Here is an 18,151-nt window from a genome sequence, read left to right as displayed (position 1 = left end):
CCAAATTCGCTTAGACAAGAGTTCAGTAAACGAAGAGTATAGAAAAGAATAGTAGTCAAAACTATTGTAAATATTGTACTTGTATGTTTCCCATATTAATAAATTTATGCAAAAACTACAAGCCCAAGCGAAGTGTTTCGGAAAGAAGAGGGACGGCACTATTGGGGACGAAATGGTATAGGTTTTGTGGAGGGGTGCAAATAATATTGATAGACTATATTTCCTTTTTTAATGAGTTTCCTTGGGGTGATGTTTGGTGGAGGACTGTGCTTTCAAAGGCTGCAGGTATGCCCTTGTTTATTTAAAAAAAAAAAACTGGTTGTCTCAGTTGAATATTAAAAACCATTCTGTTACAGAGCTATGGAATAAGGACTAGGTCGAACCCATATAAAGAAAGGGTAGATCAATCTGTAATACCCGCAGGTCTATGAGATATAGATTGGTATCATCTCAAACTTAAAAGGCAAGCGAAAAAAAACTAAGATACCACCATAAAAATAGGTGTAACGTTTTTAATGCTTAAAGAACTAAAGTTATTTCTTCTTCTATTTTTTTGTATAGATTCATTTTGTTATCCTCCTCATTTTGAAATAAATATACTTTTTATAAAAAGGTATTAAATTGAGTAATGTCTCAGATAATATCAGATCTACGGGAGATCATCACCCCCAGCAATAAAAAACTAAAGGTTTCGTACTTTATGCCCCTCATATTTTGCAGTTTATTCAATACATTTTTCTTTTTTATATTAAAAAAATATTTTAGAAATTCCCTTTCAGTTTATTTTGGCTCACCTTAGTATATTTTCTATACATTTTGCAAAAAGAAATTTGTAGGATTAAATGCAGAAGGATTAATAAGTCTTTACCTACTATTGAAACTAGAAAGTTTTGAGCTCTTATTAATTATTGTTTAGTACATCTAAACCTTTCGCAAAATAGAGTACTAAAACTTTGCATGAGTTTATATTTATTGGAAATTATAATGGCATGTCCCTCAAAATCCTGTTAAAATTACAAACTTATTTAGCAGACAGTTTCGATTGGAAGAGGATTGAACACGCCTTCAAAGGGATGAGTCCACACTTTGCAGGGTCTTGTGTATTTCGGGTGTATTAAATGCATAAACGGACCAAGAGTAAAAGCCAGAGCAGTCTTAACCTATGCCAGAGCATCCTCCACTGATAAATCCTATTAAAATTTATTCGTCTCGTCGAAATTGGTATACACTACACGCTAGTCTTAGTACTGGTAGCCGTCGGGTTGGTAGGGCCGTGCGAAGGGCGCGGGGGCGAAGGGCACGGGCGGAGGCCGCCAGTTGGTGGGCGGTGGTCTGGGCGGAGGAGCCGGCATGCCGGGCGGTGCCCAGGCGTTGGCCTGCATCATGCGCGGCGGCGGCGGTATTCCCATCGCGGGCGGCAGAGGCGGCTGTCCGCCGGCCATCGGCGGCAGTGGCGGCGGCGGTATCGTGGCTGGGAACGGCGCAGGCTGGGGCACTGGAGGCGGCGGCGCAATCATGCCCATGTTGTTGTTCGACACGGGCACCACCGGCGGCGGCGGAGCCATCATCGGCGGCGGCATCATCTGGCCCGGCATCTGCGGCATCATGTTCTGCACGGGCGCATCGGCGAACAGTTGATGCGGCCTGTCCGCATGGGCCGAAGGGTTCTGGGCGGCCAGCAGTCGCTCCGCCGCCGAGCCGTGGCGCTCGCCCTTGTGGTCCTTCTTGAAGGCGTACGACACGGAGATGGGACGGTTGCACAGGTACTGGCCGTTCATGGCGTCCATGGCCGCGTCGCTGGCCTCGAAGCTGGCGAAGTTGATGAAGGCGAAGCTCTTCGACTTGCCCGTCTCCGGGTCCCGCATGATCTTCGGCGTCTGCAGGATGACGCCGAAGGCGGAGAATGTATCGTACAGCAGCTTCTCGTCCACCTCCACGTCCAGGTTGCCGATGAAGATGTTGGCGCCGACGTCCAGGTTCTTCTGGTGCGCCGACGCCTTGTTCACCCGAATCGGTTTGCCATACAGCTTTATCATGTTCATGATCTTGATGGCGTAGTCGGCGTCCTCCTCGCTGAGGAACTCCACGAAGCCGTAGCCCTGGTGCATTTGGGTGACCCGGTCCTTGGGCATGTGTACATTGACTGCGGGATCGGGGAGTGGATTAGGTTCCTGGTGGGGACAACTACGGCCAGCCTGTACTCACCCACGGGTCCTGCCTGCACGAACAGCTCCCAGAGCAGCGTTTCCGACACCTTGTCGTCCAGGCCGCCGGCATAGATGGTGGCATCTGTGGGGGATCAGAGAGAGCGGGTTAGGTAGCATGCCCTGTTGGTTGCCTGGTGCACTAGAAACCCACCTTGGTTGCGTTCAGCAATGGGTCCGGCCGCCATGTCGTGCTTTTCCTATAAACAAAACCAAAAAATTAATTTTCGGCGTTTTTCGACATGCAAACTAGCCAGGGCTGCCAGATGGTTTCGACAACTGACACGCCAGATATGCGGTCGCACTGGGCTGCTGTCCTCGCTAGCTAGCACTGTGTATTTCGGTATATACCTAAGAATATACCACAAGGTCAGCAGGGTGTCCTCGCTAGCTCAGCCGTGACACCCACCCGCCTCCCATCCCTAGCACCGATTGCCCGATAGTCCGATAACTCGATCACTCGATTGCCCGTCCCTGCTGGGCCCAAGAACTCAACTCTAATTTTTATGTAATGTCACTTTGTTGTCGTTTGTTACAAGAAGCAAGGAAAATTCGTGCTAGAAACCAAAGAACCAGCCACAACACCCGTGCGCTGTGATGTGATAATCAACCGTGTGTGAATTATGAATTGTCACCAGATACTGAGCGGCGCCTGCAATGCGGGCGACCGGTGCTTCGCCATTGGCTCCGTGGAAGGAATCCCATTTACAGTAAGCGATGAAGAACCCACAACCGAATTGATTGGCCCCGCGGCCGAGGAGGAGGCGTCCTCAGCACTGTCCGCGGCGCATTGATCCCCCCTCCCCCGACCGGCCCCGCCTCCCGCCCGCTCCACCACTTGCCCCGTTTTTCAGCCCACTGTCCGATTCCACACTTCCAATTGGAAACGGGACATCGTCGTTGTCGTTATTCCAACCAGAACAGCACGTCTTTAATGTTTTTATTTACATATTTGCGTGCGTGTGTGTGTGTGTGTGTGTGTGTGCGGTGTGTGTATACGATCGTTTTTTGCCACACTTGGTGGCCAATTAAAAAATCGAATGCAAATAACGATGGGATAGAGAACTTTCGGTGAGTGCGCCGTGCAAAATTCGATAGCAACAAATCGCAGCGTGAGTGTGTGGCAGAAAACGTTTGTTTTCACCTGCATTTACATACCTGGCCAGCAATTAATTACACTTTTAAGGTCAAGTGCTGGCAGTAAACAAGCCGCACGCACACACGCGTGCGCTGCAGCGCGAGAGAGTGTGCGCGTGTGTGTGTACCCTTCGATTGGTCAGGTGGCCTCTGTGCCCTAATTTCGCAGCTTGCAGGTTACCCCCGTCCTCCCGCCCCCCTTTCTCCCTTCGGCTCTCCTCGCCCTGCCCCTCCCCCCGCCCGCACACGCCGCTGGCCAATTGGAATTATAAACGGCCATAAAAAACGTGAGCTCGCATTTATAATGGGCCGCGGCGATCCCCCGCACTATGTGTGGTGCCATATACCACCTGCAATCTGGGCACTGGCCAGCCAGCCGGCGATCGCCAGCACTGCCCCGGGGGAACCTTGAGACCGATCGAGCTCGAGATGCGATCCGTAGGGGGGGAGTGTTTACTCGATCGGCGGCACGAGTGTTCTGTGTTTTTCCTGCCGACCAAGAAGCATAATTAACCGTGCACATTCCGCCACCCTAATGAGGCCCCACGGGGCGTATGTGTACTCTCGATGGGCGACTCTACAGTCTGCTCTGTAATCAGCACCGCTGTTGACACAGTCCACAGTTCCCAGTTCCCAGACCGCCCACCCCTTCCGCTGCGCCATATCACTTGCCATCACTTCAATTTGTTTAATTTCGAGGCTGTGCATATGTGTGTTTACCCAGTGTTCGCTGCTCGGCGCGGAGACAATCCCCTGGCGCCACCTACCGCGTGGCGGGGGAACCCTGGAAGGAGCAGTGCTACGAGGAAAACTATCCATATCTCGTTCAATAGCGACCCAATATCAGTCGCATCTTCTGCAATCTGAAGTTACTCAAAACCAAAAGCAACCTGCATTTAAAGCTATCTGGGGATGCATTGTAAAGTGGCCTTCTACCAGGCGCATCTTTTGCAATTTAAAGTTGTTCATAACAAAAACAACCTGTATATAGGGCTATCTTATCTGTGCCCCCGCTAATGAGTCGGTAATCGGAAAGGCGGTGGGAAAACCCTCCATAAAAGGTATCTTTTTTATACATTTAATGGGTACTATTAGTAGATACACCCGCAGCGACTTTGGGTAAAGCTGACACTCGAAGGAAGTAGAGCAGTGCGTCAAAACAAAAGTTAAAAATAAAAGCGTCACCAAAGTGTAGTAGAAACTGCTTGTACGCTGCTAAAATATTTTTAAGTATTATAGCAGAACAAAGGCATTCCCCATTTATTACGCTCATAACTAAACTGGAAACGAATCTCCATTAATACCCCTTTTATCACGGTTATAACTAAACAAGAGAGCCGTAATCTCTCAAATCAATGGAACCATTATTCGATAAAGGCGGGTGATTCAACCAATTAGGCAAAAAACAGGCCAAAGATTGGGGATTACTTATTCTAACCAACAAAGATGAACCGAAACGCTTTGTAATACCCTTGCAGTCAAGCAATAAAGTAGGGAAAACTAATTACACCATTTGCTAGGCCCTCTGCCAGCTAGTTATATCTACCATACTAGTATTACCCCTTCCCAGAGCGAGGCAGGGTATTCAAATTTCTGGCCACGATAATGAGCATATCAGCGCGACAGCTCAGCAAATAAATCAAACACGCTCCAGCTAACCAGGTAGCCAAACATGATGTGGCAAGAGCCCTGTCCGCCGGCCTGATAAGCCAGCTAACTGGACAGTTGGGGCTTTGTTATCGATACAGGCCCACCCATATAGCCGCTATGCCCGTGCACATATGTACACTTGAGAACAAACGCCTCCGAGAGCACATAACGATCGTATATTAGGTTAATCTTGGCAGTTAATAATCCGGCTTGTCCCCCTTCCAGGCCTACGCCGCCGGCTGCAATGTGGTCATCCTGGCCAGCACCTTCGAGCGCGTCCAGATCATCCCGGGCGCCAACCATGGTTACGTCAAGATATCCGCCCTGGACTGCAGCACCGACACCGGAAAGATAGCGGCGGCCTATGAGAACAAGATATGCATTTTCGAGCCCACGCCGGTGATCGAGTCCAGCAAGCACAACACCCACTTTCTGGACTACAGGTGAGTTGGCCTCGCCCAGCCTTGTAAGATCTCCAGCTCACCGTACTCTTCCCCCCGCAGATGGGTGCAAACGGGCTCCTTCACCAGCCAGTCGAGCGTGGTGACCCTGTCCTGGAACCTCGAGGGCACCCGCCTCCTGACCGGCGGCACCAACATCCAGCTGTGGAAGAGCAAGTCGCCCACTCACCAGCAGGAGGAGGAGCACACGGGTGAGCCCAGTAGCCCATTCCACTGACCCCCTTCTGGGTTTTGCGGCCAACTATCGATTGGCGTGGGAGGAGATGATTCACAGATGCAAAGTGGAAGAATAGGGTTCTTTTTTGCATTCTATAATAGTTTTGTGTCGCCGTTTGGCACTTTTTCCATTTGCTTTTCATAAGAAATCACGTCATCGAATAAGTTCTCAACGAAGCTCGTGTTTGAAAGTAAATTTGATGATTGTAGGCACTACTCCTTGGGTTTTCTACCGAAAGCTTACTCTTTTGGTGTCCAATACTTACGGATATTTGATTACGTACTTAGGATGTCGCATGTCGTACTTAGATGGTGTCGGTGAAAGTCTGTTTAAGCTGTAGTTTGTTTATGATTTATTTCAAATTGTTTTTTTTTTTTCAACTTAAATCCATGTGAAACTAGAGATTCTCCAAAAGATGTCTTGGATTAGTTTCGTTTATTGTTAGGGTTGAAATATGTTTATAGAACCATCGCAGACACTAATACTGCAATTCGATTGCATTTATTGCAATTAAAATCCAAGTGAAAGTTTTGAATTTCCATTGAAATTGTTCGAGGTGCAGGTTTGTTGGTTTTGAATACCCTTCTCAGGTAATTGTTTGGCTTGAAATTGGGTAATAAAACCATCAAGGAGTGGTTAATAACACACGATATTGGTTAAATCCCATCGGATATCGTGTTCATTAGCTTCGAAACTCCTTCATAAGAAAATGTTTGGGCAATCATTTGTTTATAGAACCATAGCATAGTGGTACTGATACTTGATTTCGATTCTTTTGCAACTTTAATCCAGTTGATAAAGTGAAATTCCTTAGAAGTTGTTCAGTTTGCAGGTTAGGTGGCTAGAATTCCCTTCTTGGGCAAATATTTGCACTGATAGTTGTTTATAGGACGATGGTCCTATAGAGTGGCACTGATACTGCGATTAAATTAAAAGTGATGTATAGTTGCGACAAAATTCCAAATATATGGGTGAAATTTCACTGAAATAGTTCAAAAGGCTTTGTTCGCTTAGAATCCCCTCCCTGAGTAATCCCAAAAGCTGCCCATTTCTAACCACTATCCTCTCTTCAAATAGGCGTCAAGTTCGAGATCGGCGAGAGCAAGGAGCCAAAGCCGCCGAGCAACGCCCAGGCTGAGGATGTGTCCACGTGGGAGAACATCTGGAGCTGCCAGACGGCCATACCCATTTACCACATGGCATTTAGTCCGGATGGAACGCTCTTCGCCACCTGCGGCCGCAACGATCGGCTGGTGAAGATCTGGTACGAGAACAAGCAGGTTCTGTTCCCGGCCAAGGGTTCCTCGGCCGGCGGCCCCACTTCCTCTGGACGCCATGGAGGTGATGATGGCACCGGCTCCAGCTCCGGCGGAGACCTGAACTTCACGTACGTGTACATCGCCCATCCGCGAGCCGTGTCCAACATTGTGTGGCGCAAGACGAGCAAGTACATGCCCAAGGGATCGGTGGCCAACATGCTGGTCACCTCCTGCCTGGACAACATCTGTCGCATCTGGATCGAGACGGTGCTGCCGGACGACGGGATGGTGAACATGACCCAGTTCGATCCGATGGCCTCGCAGAACCCCAAGTTCCGTACGCATCGGCACAAGCACCGGTTCATGCAGCGGCTGAAGCACATGAAAACCTGCTTCCACATTCGCCGGCACATGAAGGCCGGAGCGAATGCCGTCCCGGGAGCAGCCAGCGGAGGCTTGGCCAGTGGCGGAGGAGCCACCGGAGCAATGGGCGCCATGGGCAGCTCCCCGGCCAGCTACAGCAACTATCTGGGGCCGATACCCTCGCTCCCATCCTCGTGCAGTGTCCACGACTTTCACTCGTACGGATTCCAGGGATCGGGCGTCACCCCCGGGATGCACTTCCACCTGGCCGCGTCGATCAACGCGGAGACGGACATCCCGCTGGTGCCATCGATGCAGACCAGCGATCCGGCCAACCAGAATGTCTTTATCCTGCACTGGCTGAACAACAAGGAGATGCATTTCACGCTGCAGGCGGAGGCCATACTCCAGGAGCTCACCAAGAAGGTGATCGACGAGGAGAACGGCCACGGGAATGCCTCAAGCGGCGGCGTTGACCTGCCCGACGATGCCCACGGCTCCCACTCGCACGCCCATCCGCACAAGAAGTACATGCGCTCGTCCAAGTCCGTGTCCGTGGACGACAGCGGCGAGGAGTACAGCCGCTACTCGCAGCACACGGCGGGCACGGGCATGGGTGGCGGAGGACCGGGAGCCGGGCTCCATCTTAACTCCATGTCCAATACGACGTCGCAGAACTCGTTGAACAACGAGCCGGCGCACCCCATCACACAGCTGGTGGACTCGTTGGACAACAAGATCGAGTGTCTGTTGCGCGACTGGCACCAGAGTCCGGATCTGCTGTTCGCCATCCATCCGGTGGACGGGAGCTACCTGATTTGGGTGATCGAGTGGCTGGATGACTACTACCCTGGCTCGTTCAGGCAGGCGCAGGTCTCCTTCTCCACGCGCATCCCCTCGGCCTTTCCGCTGGGCGACGCCATGTCCATGTCCACCACAGTCAGCCTGTTCAACACGGGCACGCATCCGCTGGCCTTCCGCGACATTGCGAACAATGTGCGCAGCAAGGATGAGTTCCACAAGGGAAACGCGGATGATTCCTCCCTGAAGAGTGACCAGCACTCGGGGCAGACCTTTGAGAGGCACGACGAGGAGCAGGAGGATGCTGCGGAGGATGAGGATGGCGACCGGGAGGGCGACGCCGACCAGGATGAGGCGGGCGGCGACCGCAGTGCTGCGGCCAGTGGAGCCGGAGGAGCCGATCACAGCAGTAGCTCGCAGGACTCGGCGGCAGCTGCCAGCGCGTTGCCCTTGAACGTTTCTCCCTCGGTGTCCATGGTGACCAAGCACTCGAACGGCACCCTCAACCTGTGGCAGCTGACGTTTGCTTTCAAGACGAAGTTCACCCAAGTATTAAGCATCGGCCACGTGAGCCGTGCCTCCGGCCATCGGTTCCGGGTGAACGACATCACCTGCCATCCGGTGCTGCCGCTGCTCGTCTCCACCTCGCACCACAACCTGCCCGACTCGGAGGCCAAGTCGCCGATGTCGCCGTTCGAGCAGCCCCTCAGTGGAGGGCTTCCTTCGGGCGGAGGAGCTGGGGCAGGACCCTCGGGAGGATCCAACGGAGACAAAGATGTATTTACGCCCACGGGCTTCTGTTCGGAGCTGATCCTCTGGCGTGTGGACTCCGTGGGACCGCTGTGCCATTCTGGCGGGGTCAGTGAGCTTGCTAGGATCAACTCGCCGGAGATCTCGGCCTTTAGCAACGTGGCCTGGATCCCGACGCTTCTGCCGAGCACCACCCTGGGCAGCTACAGCAACTCACCGTCCGCCTGCTTTGTGGCCAGCGATGGCGAGAATCTGCGCGTCTACCAGGCGGTGATCGATGCCCGCACCCTGCTGGCTGAGATCTCGTGCTCGGAGAACCTGAACACGCTGCACAAGTCGCACTCGCTGTCGTCTATGATCTCGAATGCTTCGTCCACCATGCGGGCCCAGCGATCGGCGCTGCACGACAAGCTCAAGGTGGTGTCCCAGCAGTCGACGGCCCGGCCCGGTTGCATCCTGCAGCTGGACGCCATTTCGGATGCCAAGCACGACTGGCAGAACACGCAGTTTCTGCACGTGTTCCAGGCGCAGTTGATCACGGGTGGCCAGAGGACACCGGTGACGGATCCCCACGATCTGGAGGAGCCGCGACTAAACGCCCTACTGGAGACGGACATGGATGCAATTGTGGACTTGCAGCGCAACGCGGACTTCGAGGAGCCCTTCTACATTGTGAACATCGAGAAGACGCTGCGCGGCAGCACCATTCACATGTGGCGCATAGTCATCAGCTCCAAACAGCAGAACTCGTTCCTCTCCGAGACGGCCATGTATGTGCCGGATAGCAACCTCACCCAGGAGCCGGACGAGGATGGTGCCGGTGGCAACCCGAATCCCAGGCGAATGTCCCAGGGAGCGGAGACCCTAACGGGAGCCGAGCACTTCGGTCCCCAGGTGGAGGCGCCGCACATCTCGATTACCACGAAGAAGGTGTGCACCCAGGAGCTGCCGCTGCCCGAGGGCGTGGACGTGATCCATGCCTCCCCGGCCGCCGGTCACCTGAGCAGTTCCAGCATTTACCCGGCCTGCTTTGCACCCTACATCATTGTGACCGCCTGCTCGGACTCCATTTCGCGCTTCTGGAAGTGCGAGCCCATCGGCGATGAGGACGATCAGGACCCGGAGGGCGATGCCTACCATTGGAGCGAATGGAAGATGTTCAGCCGCATCCAGCACTCGGCCATCGAGATCCCGGGACAGCCGCTGAACATCAGTGCGGCCTACTCCGGCCGGATAGCCTGTGCCTACAAGTACGGCAAGAGCTTTACACGGCCCAACAAGGGCCCCGATCCGGACTCGCGCTACGTGAACCTCTGCGTGGCCATCTACGAGTGCGAGAGCTCCGGCGGCAGCGAGTGGGTGCTGGAGGACACCATTCACTTGAAGAACGTACACTTGCCCCGCATCAACATTGGACACGGCATCGATTTGAGTTACCTGCACGATAGCCGACTGCTGGCGAAGAAGCAGCGGCTCAACCAGGTCCTGCACACCTTCGCCCACGATCCGGAGAGCAGGTCCCCGCGGAGTGGCGAGACCACGCCGGAATTGGCCGTCAATAGGCAACCCTCGGCTGCTGCCTCCGGCTTGCTAACCGTGCCCAGCTTCAGTACCCTGCAATCCCTGCGGAAGAGCATCGCCGAGAATGGCAACACTTGCCCGCTGACCCAGAAGCATCTAGTCCAGCTGGACTGGGTGAGCAAGGAGGACGGCTCCCACATCCTAACCGTCGCCGTGGGCAGCAAGATCCTGCTTTACACACCCGTGAGCTCGGATATCGCCCAGGCGAACATCAAAGCCATGAAGGAGTCGCGCTCGGTGAACCGTCCCATTCTCCGCAAGGCCAGTTCCCTGGCGCAGCCCAACTTTGTGGACGAGATCCGTTGGATGAAGCTGCGGCAGATCGACCTGCAGACGGCCGACGGCCTGCCGCCGCTGCCCATGCAGATCTCTTGGGTGCGCGACGGCATTTTAGTGGTGGCCATGGACTCCGAAATGCATGTGTATTCGCAGTGGAAGCCGCACTACTCCTCGCACTTTGCAGCTGCAGCGGCTGCAGCTGCTGGAGAGGATGTACCGGATACGCGGAATCTGAGGGACGAGGACCTGCGCTCGCTGGCCAACGAGTCCACGCAGCTGCGGCTGAAGAACGTGGCCTCCATGCCACTGATCAGCAAGGTGAGCACGGCCAACCTGCAGCTGCTGTCGCACGATAAGAAGCGGCGTCTGGGCAACACCAGCATGGCCAACATGAATGGAGCCGGTGGCGCAGGAGGAGCAGGCTCTTATGGCGCCGGTGCGGATGACGGCGGCAACGATGACTACATGACGGACTTCGGCCTGTTCCAGGCCTCTCGCATCGCCTGTCCGGTGCTGCCGCAATACCATCCCAAGCAGCTGATGGAGCTGCTCAACTGCGGCAAGATCCGCTGGGTAAAGGCCATCCTGGCGCATCTGGTGCGCTGCATGAGTGGCAACAGTTCGAACACAGTTGGCCAGGACGAGGACGGCTATGCCAGACAGCGCAGCTGGTCGAGATCGCGCACCCTAAGTATTAGCTACACGGCGGATCAGAACATCCAGGCGGAGCACCGCGGTAGCACCACCCAGATTCCCGAGGAGCTGATGCTGGACTACGCAGAGATCAACTCCATTCCGCCGTTGCCCTTGTGGGTGCTGCTCAACGCAGATCGTGAGACGCCGGGCCAGAGCAATAACTACGCCGAGGGCGACAAGGACTACGATGAGCTCTTCGACATGCACAACTCGGAGGACAACCTGGACGAGCTGCTGAGCGAGGGCGATGAGAAGAAGCGCCAGGAGCGCCGGCTCTCGCTGCCCGAGAAGCACTCGATTTCGCACTTTGGTCCGAGACAGGGGCAGCTCCTGTCGCGCCTGCTGACCCACACCCACTTGCCCGGACTCTCCTCGCTGGACCAAATGCACCTGTTGGCGCTGGCCGATACGGTGGCCACGTGCAATACGGACTTCTCCGACAAGTTTGCCGCCGACCAGGGCAAGTCCGGTGGCATGGGCGGTGGAGCTGGCTCGGCAGCTGTGAAGGATGGCAGCACCAGTACCGACTCGCTCGACGACTGCGGCCTGCGCTTCCTGCTGGCCATGAAGCACTTCACCTACCTGCTGCGCTGCCTGCCGCTCCAGCAGCGGGCGCAGTTCCAGCGCCAGGGCGTGGGCACCTCCAACATTGTGTGGGCCTACCACTCGGAGAGCGAGGAGGAGCTCCTGAACCTCATACCGAGCTACACCAAGGGCGACCTCCGCTGGGCCACGCTACGGGATCTGGGCATGGGCTACTGGCTGAAGAACATCAACACGCTGCGGCGGTGCGTGGAGAAGCTGGCCAAGTGCGCCTACCAGCAGAAGCAGGAGCCGCTGGACGCGGCCATCTACTACCTGGCCATGAAGAAGAAGTCGCTGGTGTGGGGCCTGTTCAGGTCGCGCCGGGACGAGAAGATGACCGCCTTCTTTGGCAACAACTTTGCCGAGGATCGCTGGCGCAAGGCGGCCTTGAAGAATGCCTTTGTGCTGCTGGGCAAGCAGAGATTCGAGCACGCGGTGGCCTTCTTCCTGCTGGCCAACAGCCTAAACGATGCCATCGAGGTGTGCATGAACAAGCTGGAGGACTTCCAGCTGGCCCTCATCATAGCTCGACTCTACGAGGGCGACGCCGAGGGCAGCTACTACCACCATTTGCTGCACGAACACATTTTGGGCACGGATGCGGAAACCGGGCGCTGCGATCTCAGCCGCGCCCATCCCGATCCCTTCCTGCGCTCGATGACCTACTGGACCATCAAGAAGTACCAGGAGAGTCTGAACACCCTGCTGCTGAACAACGTAGGCAGTCTGCACAGCAGCTACAAGGAGGAGGATCTGCTGCGTCCCGAGCCACAGGCCACAAATCCGAACGTCTTTAACTTCTACATTTACTTGCGCACCCATCCCCTGCTCATCCGTCAGAACATCGCCCTATCGGCGCAGGAGAAGCGCATTGCCCATGTGGTCTTGTCCGGATTCAATTATGCCGGCGATGCTGCTCCCAGTGCCGTGGCCTGCGACAAGCAGCTGCAGCTGGAGGACTCGATAACGCCCATCGAGCGGCAGCTGTACTTCACCACCGCCCACGGGCACTTCAAGAGCGGCTGCCCGGCGTTGGCGCTCGAGGTGCTTAACAAGCTGCCCCAGAAGATCAGCGACGATTCCGGCGGCAGTGTGGCCGGCAGCCAGGCGCAGGAGCGAGCCCAGCAGAACAAGGAGGAGCTGATCAACACCGGCATCATGGACCAGTGGGGAGCAGCTCCGGCCGCTGCGCAGAACACAGCGGATGCCTTCGACTGGGGCGCTCCCGTGTCCAGCGAGCCAGAGGCCAAGTTCGAGATAAAGTGGGATGACGAGGACGAGGAGGAGGACCCTGATCTAGAGCCCGATGAACCGGAGCTGGCCACCCCGCAGCCACAGGCATCCATCCTGGGCAGGGGCAAGTCGAATGGCAACGACGCGAAGATGGACATTATGGCTCAGCAGCTGAAGTTCGTGGCCTGCCTGAAGATCCTAATGGAGGAGCTGTCCACGCTGGCCACCGGCTTCGAAGTGGACGGCGGCCAGTTGCGCTACCAGCTGTACATGTGGCTGGAACGGGAGGTGGAGGCGCTTAAGCAGTTGTGCAACTACTGCAGCCAGGCGGAACAGGCGAGCCACGAGTCTGGCGAGGCGGATGCCGAGGCCAGGGACAAGGAGATGAACGCCAGCATCTATCCCAGCACTGAGCGACCCACGCTCCACGAGATCCTCATGCAGGACAAGCAGGACTTTGAGGCTAAGGTTATGCGGGCGGCCAAACGCAAGCGATGGCTCAAGGGTAAGCTAACCATGGGTGGAACCTATACTATGTACGTTTTTAATGGATTAACCTTTGCCCCCTTCAGCCAATGAAACCCTGCTCCGCACGCTGCTGAGTTATTGTTCCCTACACGGCGCTAGTGGCGGTGGCCTGGCCTCCGTACGCATGGAGCTAGTGCTGCTCCTGCAGGAGCTCCAGCAGGAGAAGACCCAGCAGCAGCTCCTGAGCCCGCTGCCCTTCCCCACCACATTGCCTTTGCTCAGCGCTTGTGTGGCGGGCAACAAGACGGTGATAGCCGATCCCATCAAGTACCTGCAGTCGCAGACGGTGGACATGCTGCAGAGCATCATCAAGGTGCTGCCCTTCCCGGGCATCGAACCCAGTGCTCTGAGCGAGATCTTTGTGCTCCGGGACCTGGCCGTGGCCCTGTCGTCCTGCATCTACCAGTCGCTCTGCGACTCCGAGAGCTTTGTGGTGAACAACTCGGCCTTCAATGGTTACCCCAGTCCGGGAATGGAGAACATAGCCAAGATAAACTCGTCCTTCGAGTGCAGCTATCTGGTGGGCAGCCGGAATGCCTATGGCCGTCGGCGGAAGTACTCCACGGACGAGCCGGCTGGCGTGTGCACCACTCCATCCAAGTGGCCGGGTGTAACCAATCTGCGCGCCCTTTTGGCGCGGGAGAAGGACGAGGATGTGCCCAAGCTAAATGTTTTGCTCCTGGAGTCCTTTGTGTCCACCTACATGGCACTCTTCATTTACTCTCTGTCCACCTGCGATAGTCGTTTGTTGTACCGCCTGAGTGGTCAGAGTTTCAACAACGAGACCTGGTCCACCCTCTTCGGCGGTGGCATGAAGAAGTTGCTGATCAAGCCCGCTGCAGCAGCTCCTCCCAACCAAATGGTGGCGGGAGGAGCGGGAGCAGGAGCTGGCGGGCCTACTGGAGGCACCGGTTCCACTTCCGAGGAGCCGGCGGATGAGAACAGCGTCTGGAACACGGTCACTTCAATTACGAAACAGCGCATGAAGCTGAACATGAAGATCCTGGGAAGCTTCAGCCAGAACAGCACTTCCAGCAACATGAAGGAGGACAAGCCCACGTACCGGGAGCAGTTTATGCCGCCCGAGACGTCCATGCTGTCCTACTTCCTTACCAAGCCGCCCACAACCGGTAGGTTTCCGATCCTCCAAAGCGGTAATCCCTTATTGACATGGTCCTTTTGTTGCAGAATGCGATGACTACGACACGGACGACTCTCACGAGTCAGACAACGAGGAGGAGGAGGAGGACGACGATGATGTGAACGTGAGTCGATCGCAGCTGAAGGCCAAGGACAACACGGAGCACACCAACCCAACGTCGTACTCGTGGAGCATCCTGCGCCTGGCGCTCATCAAGATCAGCACGCACAAGATCCAGGAGCTGGTCAAGGTGGCCGGCATCGAACTGCAGGGTAGTTGTAACATTTCATCCATCCATTCGACATCATCCACTAAGCATCCCGTCCTATATTGTCGCCCCGTTTCGTGCAGATTTGCCTGTGATCAGCCCGCTCTCGCACGAAGTGCTGAGGACCCTCAACCGCTGGAATGAGTTTGCCCTGAGCGACCTCATAGCCCGCGGGCCGCCGTCCCGAAACTATATACCCGGATGCTACGCAGAGAGCGGCATCAACGGATTGGCCATCCACAAGTACCGCTCGCTGCTGAACAAGGACAACACTCCGTTCGTGTCCGGCTCATCGGCCGGTCCCATCCGACGACTGTGGAACTATTTGGTGCGCCAGGAGCCCGCCCAGGAGGTCTTCATCAAGAGCATCTTCGGCAAGAACATGGAGCCCAGCACACGGGGATCGCACCACACCCACGACAACGAGACCGACGAGGGTGAGTCCCTGGTCCCTGAAATGGAACCCATATTGATTACTGAACTCTGTTAACTCTTCTCCGAAGGTCAATCCCATTCGACCAACGAGAACACCGACCACATCCGGATCATCCACAAGGACCACGAGTCGATACTGTCCTTCTGCTTGAAGAACAACAGCTCCTCGATGATTGCCTTCGCAAATCCGCGTGAGATCCAGGAGTTCGACATCTCGCTGCTGCTGGAGTCGCCCAATTGGTACGAGGACGAGTGCGACTACGACATGATGAACCTGTCCAAGGACGCGGACACCAACAGCTCGTCCTTCCTGATCATTCAGACGCAGGAGCAGTAAGTCAAGCTACGCATGTTTCTATATGGCTTCCACACTAATGGTTCTTACTTGCAGAAACCAATTCGGCAGCAACAGCAATGCCTACAGCGAGTCCAATGCCAGCACACAAAGTGCTTCGCAGTCGGGACGCGGCACATCCATGGTGGGTGATCCCGCCCAGCATTCGAAGATTGTGTTCACTGATGGCCCTTATCTTTAACAGGTGCTGCGTCACAAGGTGGACAACGTGAAGCGCATGAGCGCCCATCCGCTGATGCCGCTGTACCTCACCGGAGGCCAGGACGGATCCGTGCAGATCTGGGAGTGGGGCCACCAGCAGCCCGTCTGCTCGCCCCGCACCTCGGGCACCTTCGCCAAGGTGACACGCTGCCGCTTCTCGGAGCAGGGCAACAAGTTCGGCATCGGCGATGGCGACGGCAAGCTCAGTCTCTGGCAGGCGGGCATCGCTTCGCAGAACAATCGTTCGTTCATAGTGAGTTGGCACCTGGCACTTGGGCCCTTTCTGTGAGCCACCTTCTAACCCCGCCCCTCTTCCCTTGCAGAGCTACCAGTGCCACAACAAGGCCCTGTCCGATTTCGTGTTCCTTGGTTCCTGCAGTCTCTTGGCTAGCGGTGAGTTGTGAAGTGGTAACCCCGCCGTTCCTCCCTAGAGTCCTTGTTACATTCAATCCCTTCCACAGCTGGTCAAAGTTCCGAGAACAAGAACATCAACATCTGGGACACACTGCTGCCCCACAAGAAGTCCTGTGTGTCGGGTAAGACTAAGATTAACCTGGGCCAAAGAGCTGTAGATGTCTAATGCCAATCCTTTCAGCCTTCACCTGCCACGACCAGGGATCGTCCTGCCTGGTGTTCGCTCCGCAGCACCAGGTGCTCATCTCGTGCGGCAAACGCGGCGACGTTTGCGTCTTCGATGTGAGGCAGCGCACGCTGCGCCATCGCTACCAGGTGAGCTCTTTGGATTGGTATATCGATGAAACCTGGTTCTAATCCTCGTGAATCCACCGACAGGCCCATGATAGCACCATCAAGTGCATAGCCCTGGATCCGCACGAGGAGTTCTTCGTCACTGGCTCCATCGAGGGTGACATCAAGGTGGGTTTTGATGGCTTAGATTCTGCTCAAGGTCTTATTAACCACCGCTTATCCCGCAGATCTGGGACATGAATCAGTTCATGCTGATCAACACGTTCCCGCACGAGCACGCCAAGAACGGGTTCTTCAAGCACACTGGCCAGGGCGTCAGCCAGGTGTACGTGGACCCCTTCGGGCGGCTGTTCTCCTGCGGCTCCGACGGCTGCATGAAGGTGCGACTACTGGTGGAGAAGGACAACATTGTCCACTCCGTGTATTGAAAGCTGTATTCTATCCGTAACATTTCCGGCACGCTGCATCCGGGCCTCGGGTACCGGACTCCGTGCCGAGTCGGCGTCCATTGCCGCAGCAAAGTCCGTGTTTCTGCTCTCGTGCTCGTCTGTTTTTGTGTGTGCCGCGGCAAGGGGACGCGCTTCGAGTGTCCTACATATGTGTATTCTTTGTTAATCGTTGATTATTGTAACTTTTTAATTGTACTTCAATTTCCTACGCGTACAGATATACATATATATTTTATTACTATTTTTATTTGCATAATGTATTGTTTGTTTTTTTTGCCCGCTTCCGTTTCGCTATTTAAATTTCCAAACGACGAAGAAAACGAAACCTGCGCCCGACTCGATGCGCTCGATTCGTTTCATGTTTGAGTATTTCCTAAACAGACTATATACTATACACTACTATACAGATACAGATATATATACATACATATATTATATACATCTATTATATGCTTTAAATCAATTAATTATTATTATACGATATACAAGACATTCGACAGTATGGTAATTGATATGCTTACGAATATATATTACGATCTATGTCTTTGTGTTGAGCTTGTGCAAAATTTGTCTGTTGTTGAATCAATCAAGATATATGTATACCTAAAACGAAACTAAATGAATTAACTAAAAATAAATAAAGTGCAAAATGAATAAAAAAAATTAATTAAACCGAATGGAGTGTGTTCTTAGTTTGGTTTTATTGTTACAGATAAGGTTCGACCACTTCCGTTTCTTCTGTAGAAATCGTTCGTTGTTCCCATCCAAACGAAACCATAATTTGTATACACTTCTGAGGTAGTCTTAGGCATTTCCTACTTTGTCGTCAACAGGATGTGCCTGCCACGGT

The 18,151-nt window shown here is 54.4% G+C and overlaps 2 protein-coding genes across 2 annotated transcripts; one reads left to right on the top strand and one right to left on the bottom strand.

Moving 5' to 3' along the window:
* Nucleotides 1-751: 751 nt before the first annotated feature.
* Nucleotides 752-2,509, bottom strand: LOC108033001 (splicing factor 3B subunit 4). The gene is made up of 3 exons (XM_017107126.3): nucleotides 2,359-2,509; nucleotides 2,206-2,289; nucleotides 752-2,143 (listed from the first exon to the last, which is right to left on the bottom strand). Exons 1-3 carry the CDS (start codon nucleotides 2,390-2,392, stop codon nucleotides 1,242-1,244), a joined length of 1,020 nt encoding a protein of 339 aa, XP_016962615.1. The 5' UTR covers nucleotides 2,393-2,509; the 3' UTR covers nucleotides 752-1,241.
* Nucleotides 2,510-2,668: 159 nt separating this feature from the next.
* Nucleotides 2,669-17,978, top strand: LOC108033058 (dmX-like protein 2). Its single transcript, XM_017107203.3, has 15 exons — nucleotides 2,669-2,914; nucleotides 5,217-5,434; nucleotides 5,495-5,643; nucleotides 6,747-13,721; nucleotides 13,789-14,874; nucleotides 14,933-15,157; nucleotides 15,237-15,590; nucleotides 15,657-15,921; nucleotides 15,980-16,067; nucleotides 16,128-16,397; nucleotides 16,468-16,537; nucleotides 16,606-16,680; nucleotides 16,740-16,873; nucleotides 16,937-17,020; nucleotides 17,080-17,978. Exons 1-15 carry the CDS (start codon nucleotides 2,828-2,830, stop codon nucleotides 17,278-17,280), a joined length of 10,281 nt encoding a protein of 3,426 aa, XP_016962692.1. The 5' UTR covers nucleotides 2,669-2,827; the 3' UTR covers nucleotides 17,281-17,978.
* The last annotated feature ends 173 nt before the right edge of the window (nucleotides 17,979-18,151 follow it).

This window comes from Drosophila biarmipes, chromosome X (genome assembly GCF_025231255.1).
Source record: "Drosophila biarmipes strain raj3 chromosome X, RU_DBia_V1.1, whole genome shotgun sequence".
Classification (NCBI taxonomy): Eukaryota; Metazoa; Arthropoda; class Insecta; order Diptera; family Drosophilidae; genus Drosophila; species Drosophila biarmipes.
This window is presented reverse-complemented; position numbering and strand designations above follow the sequence as displayed.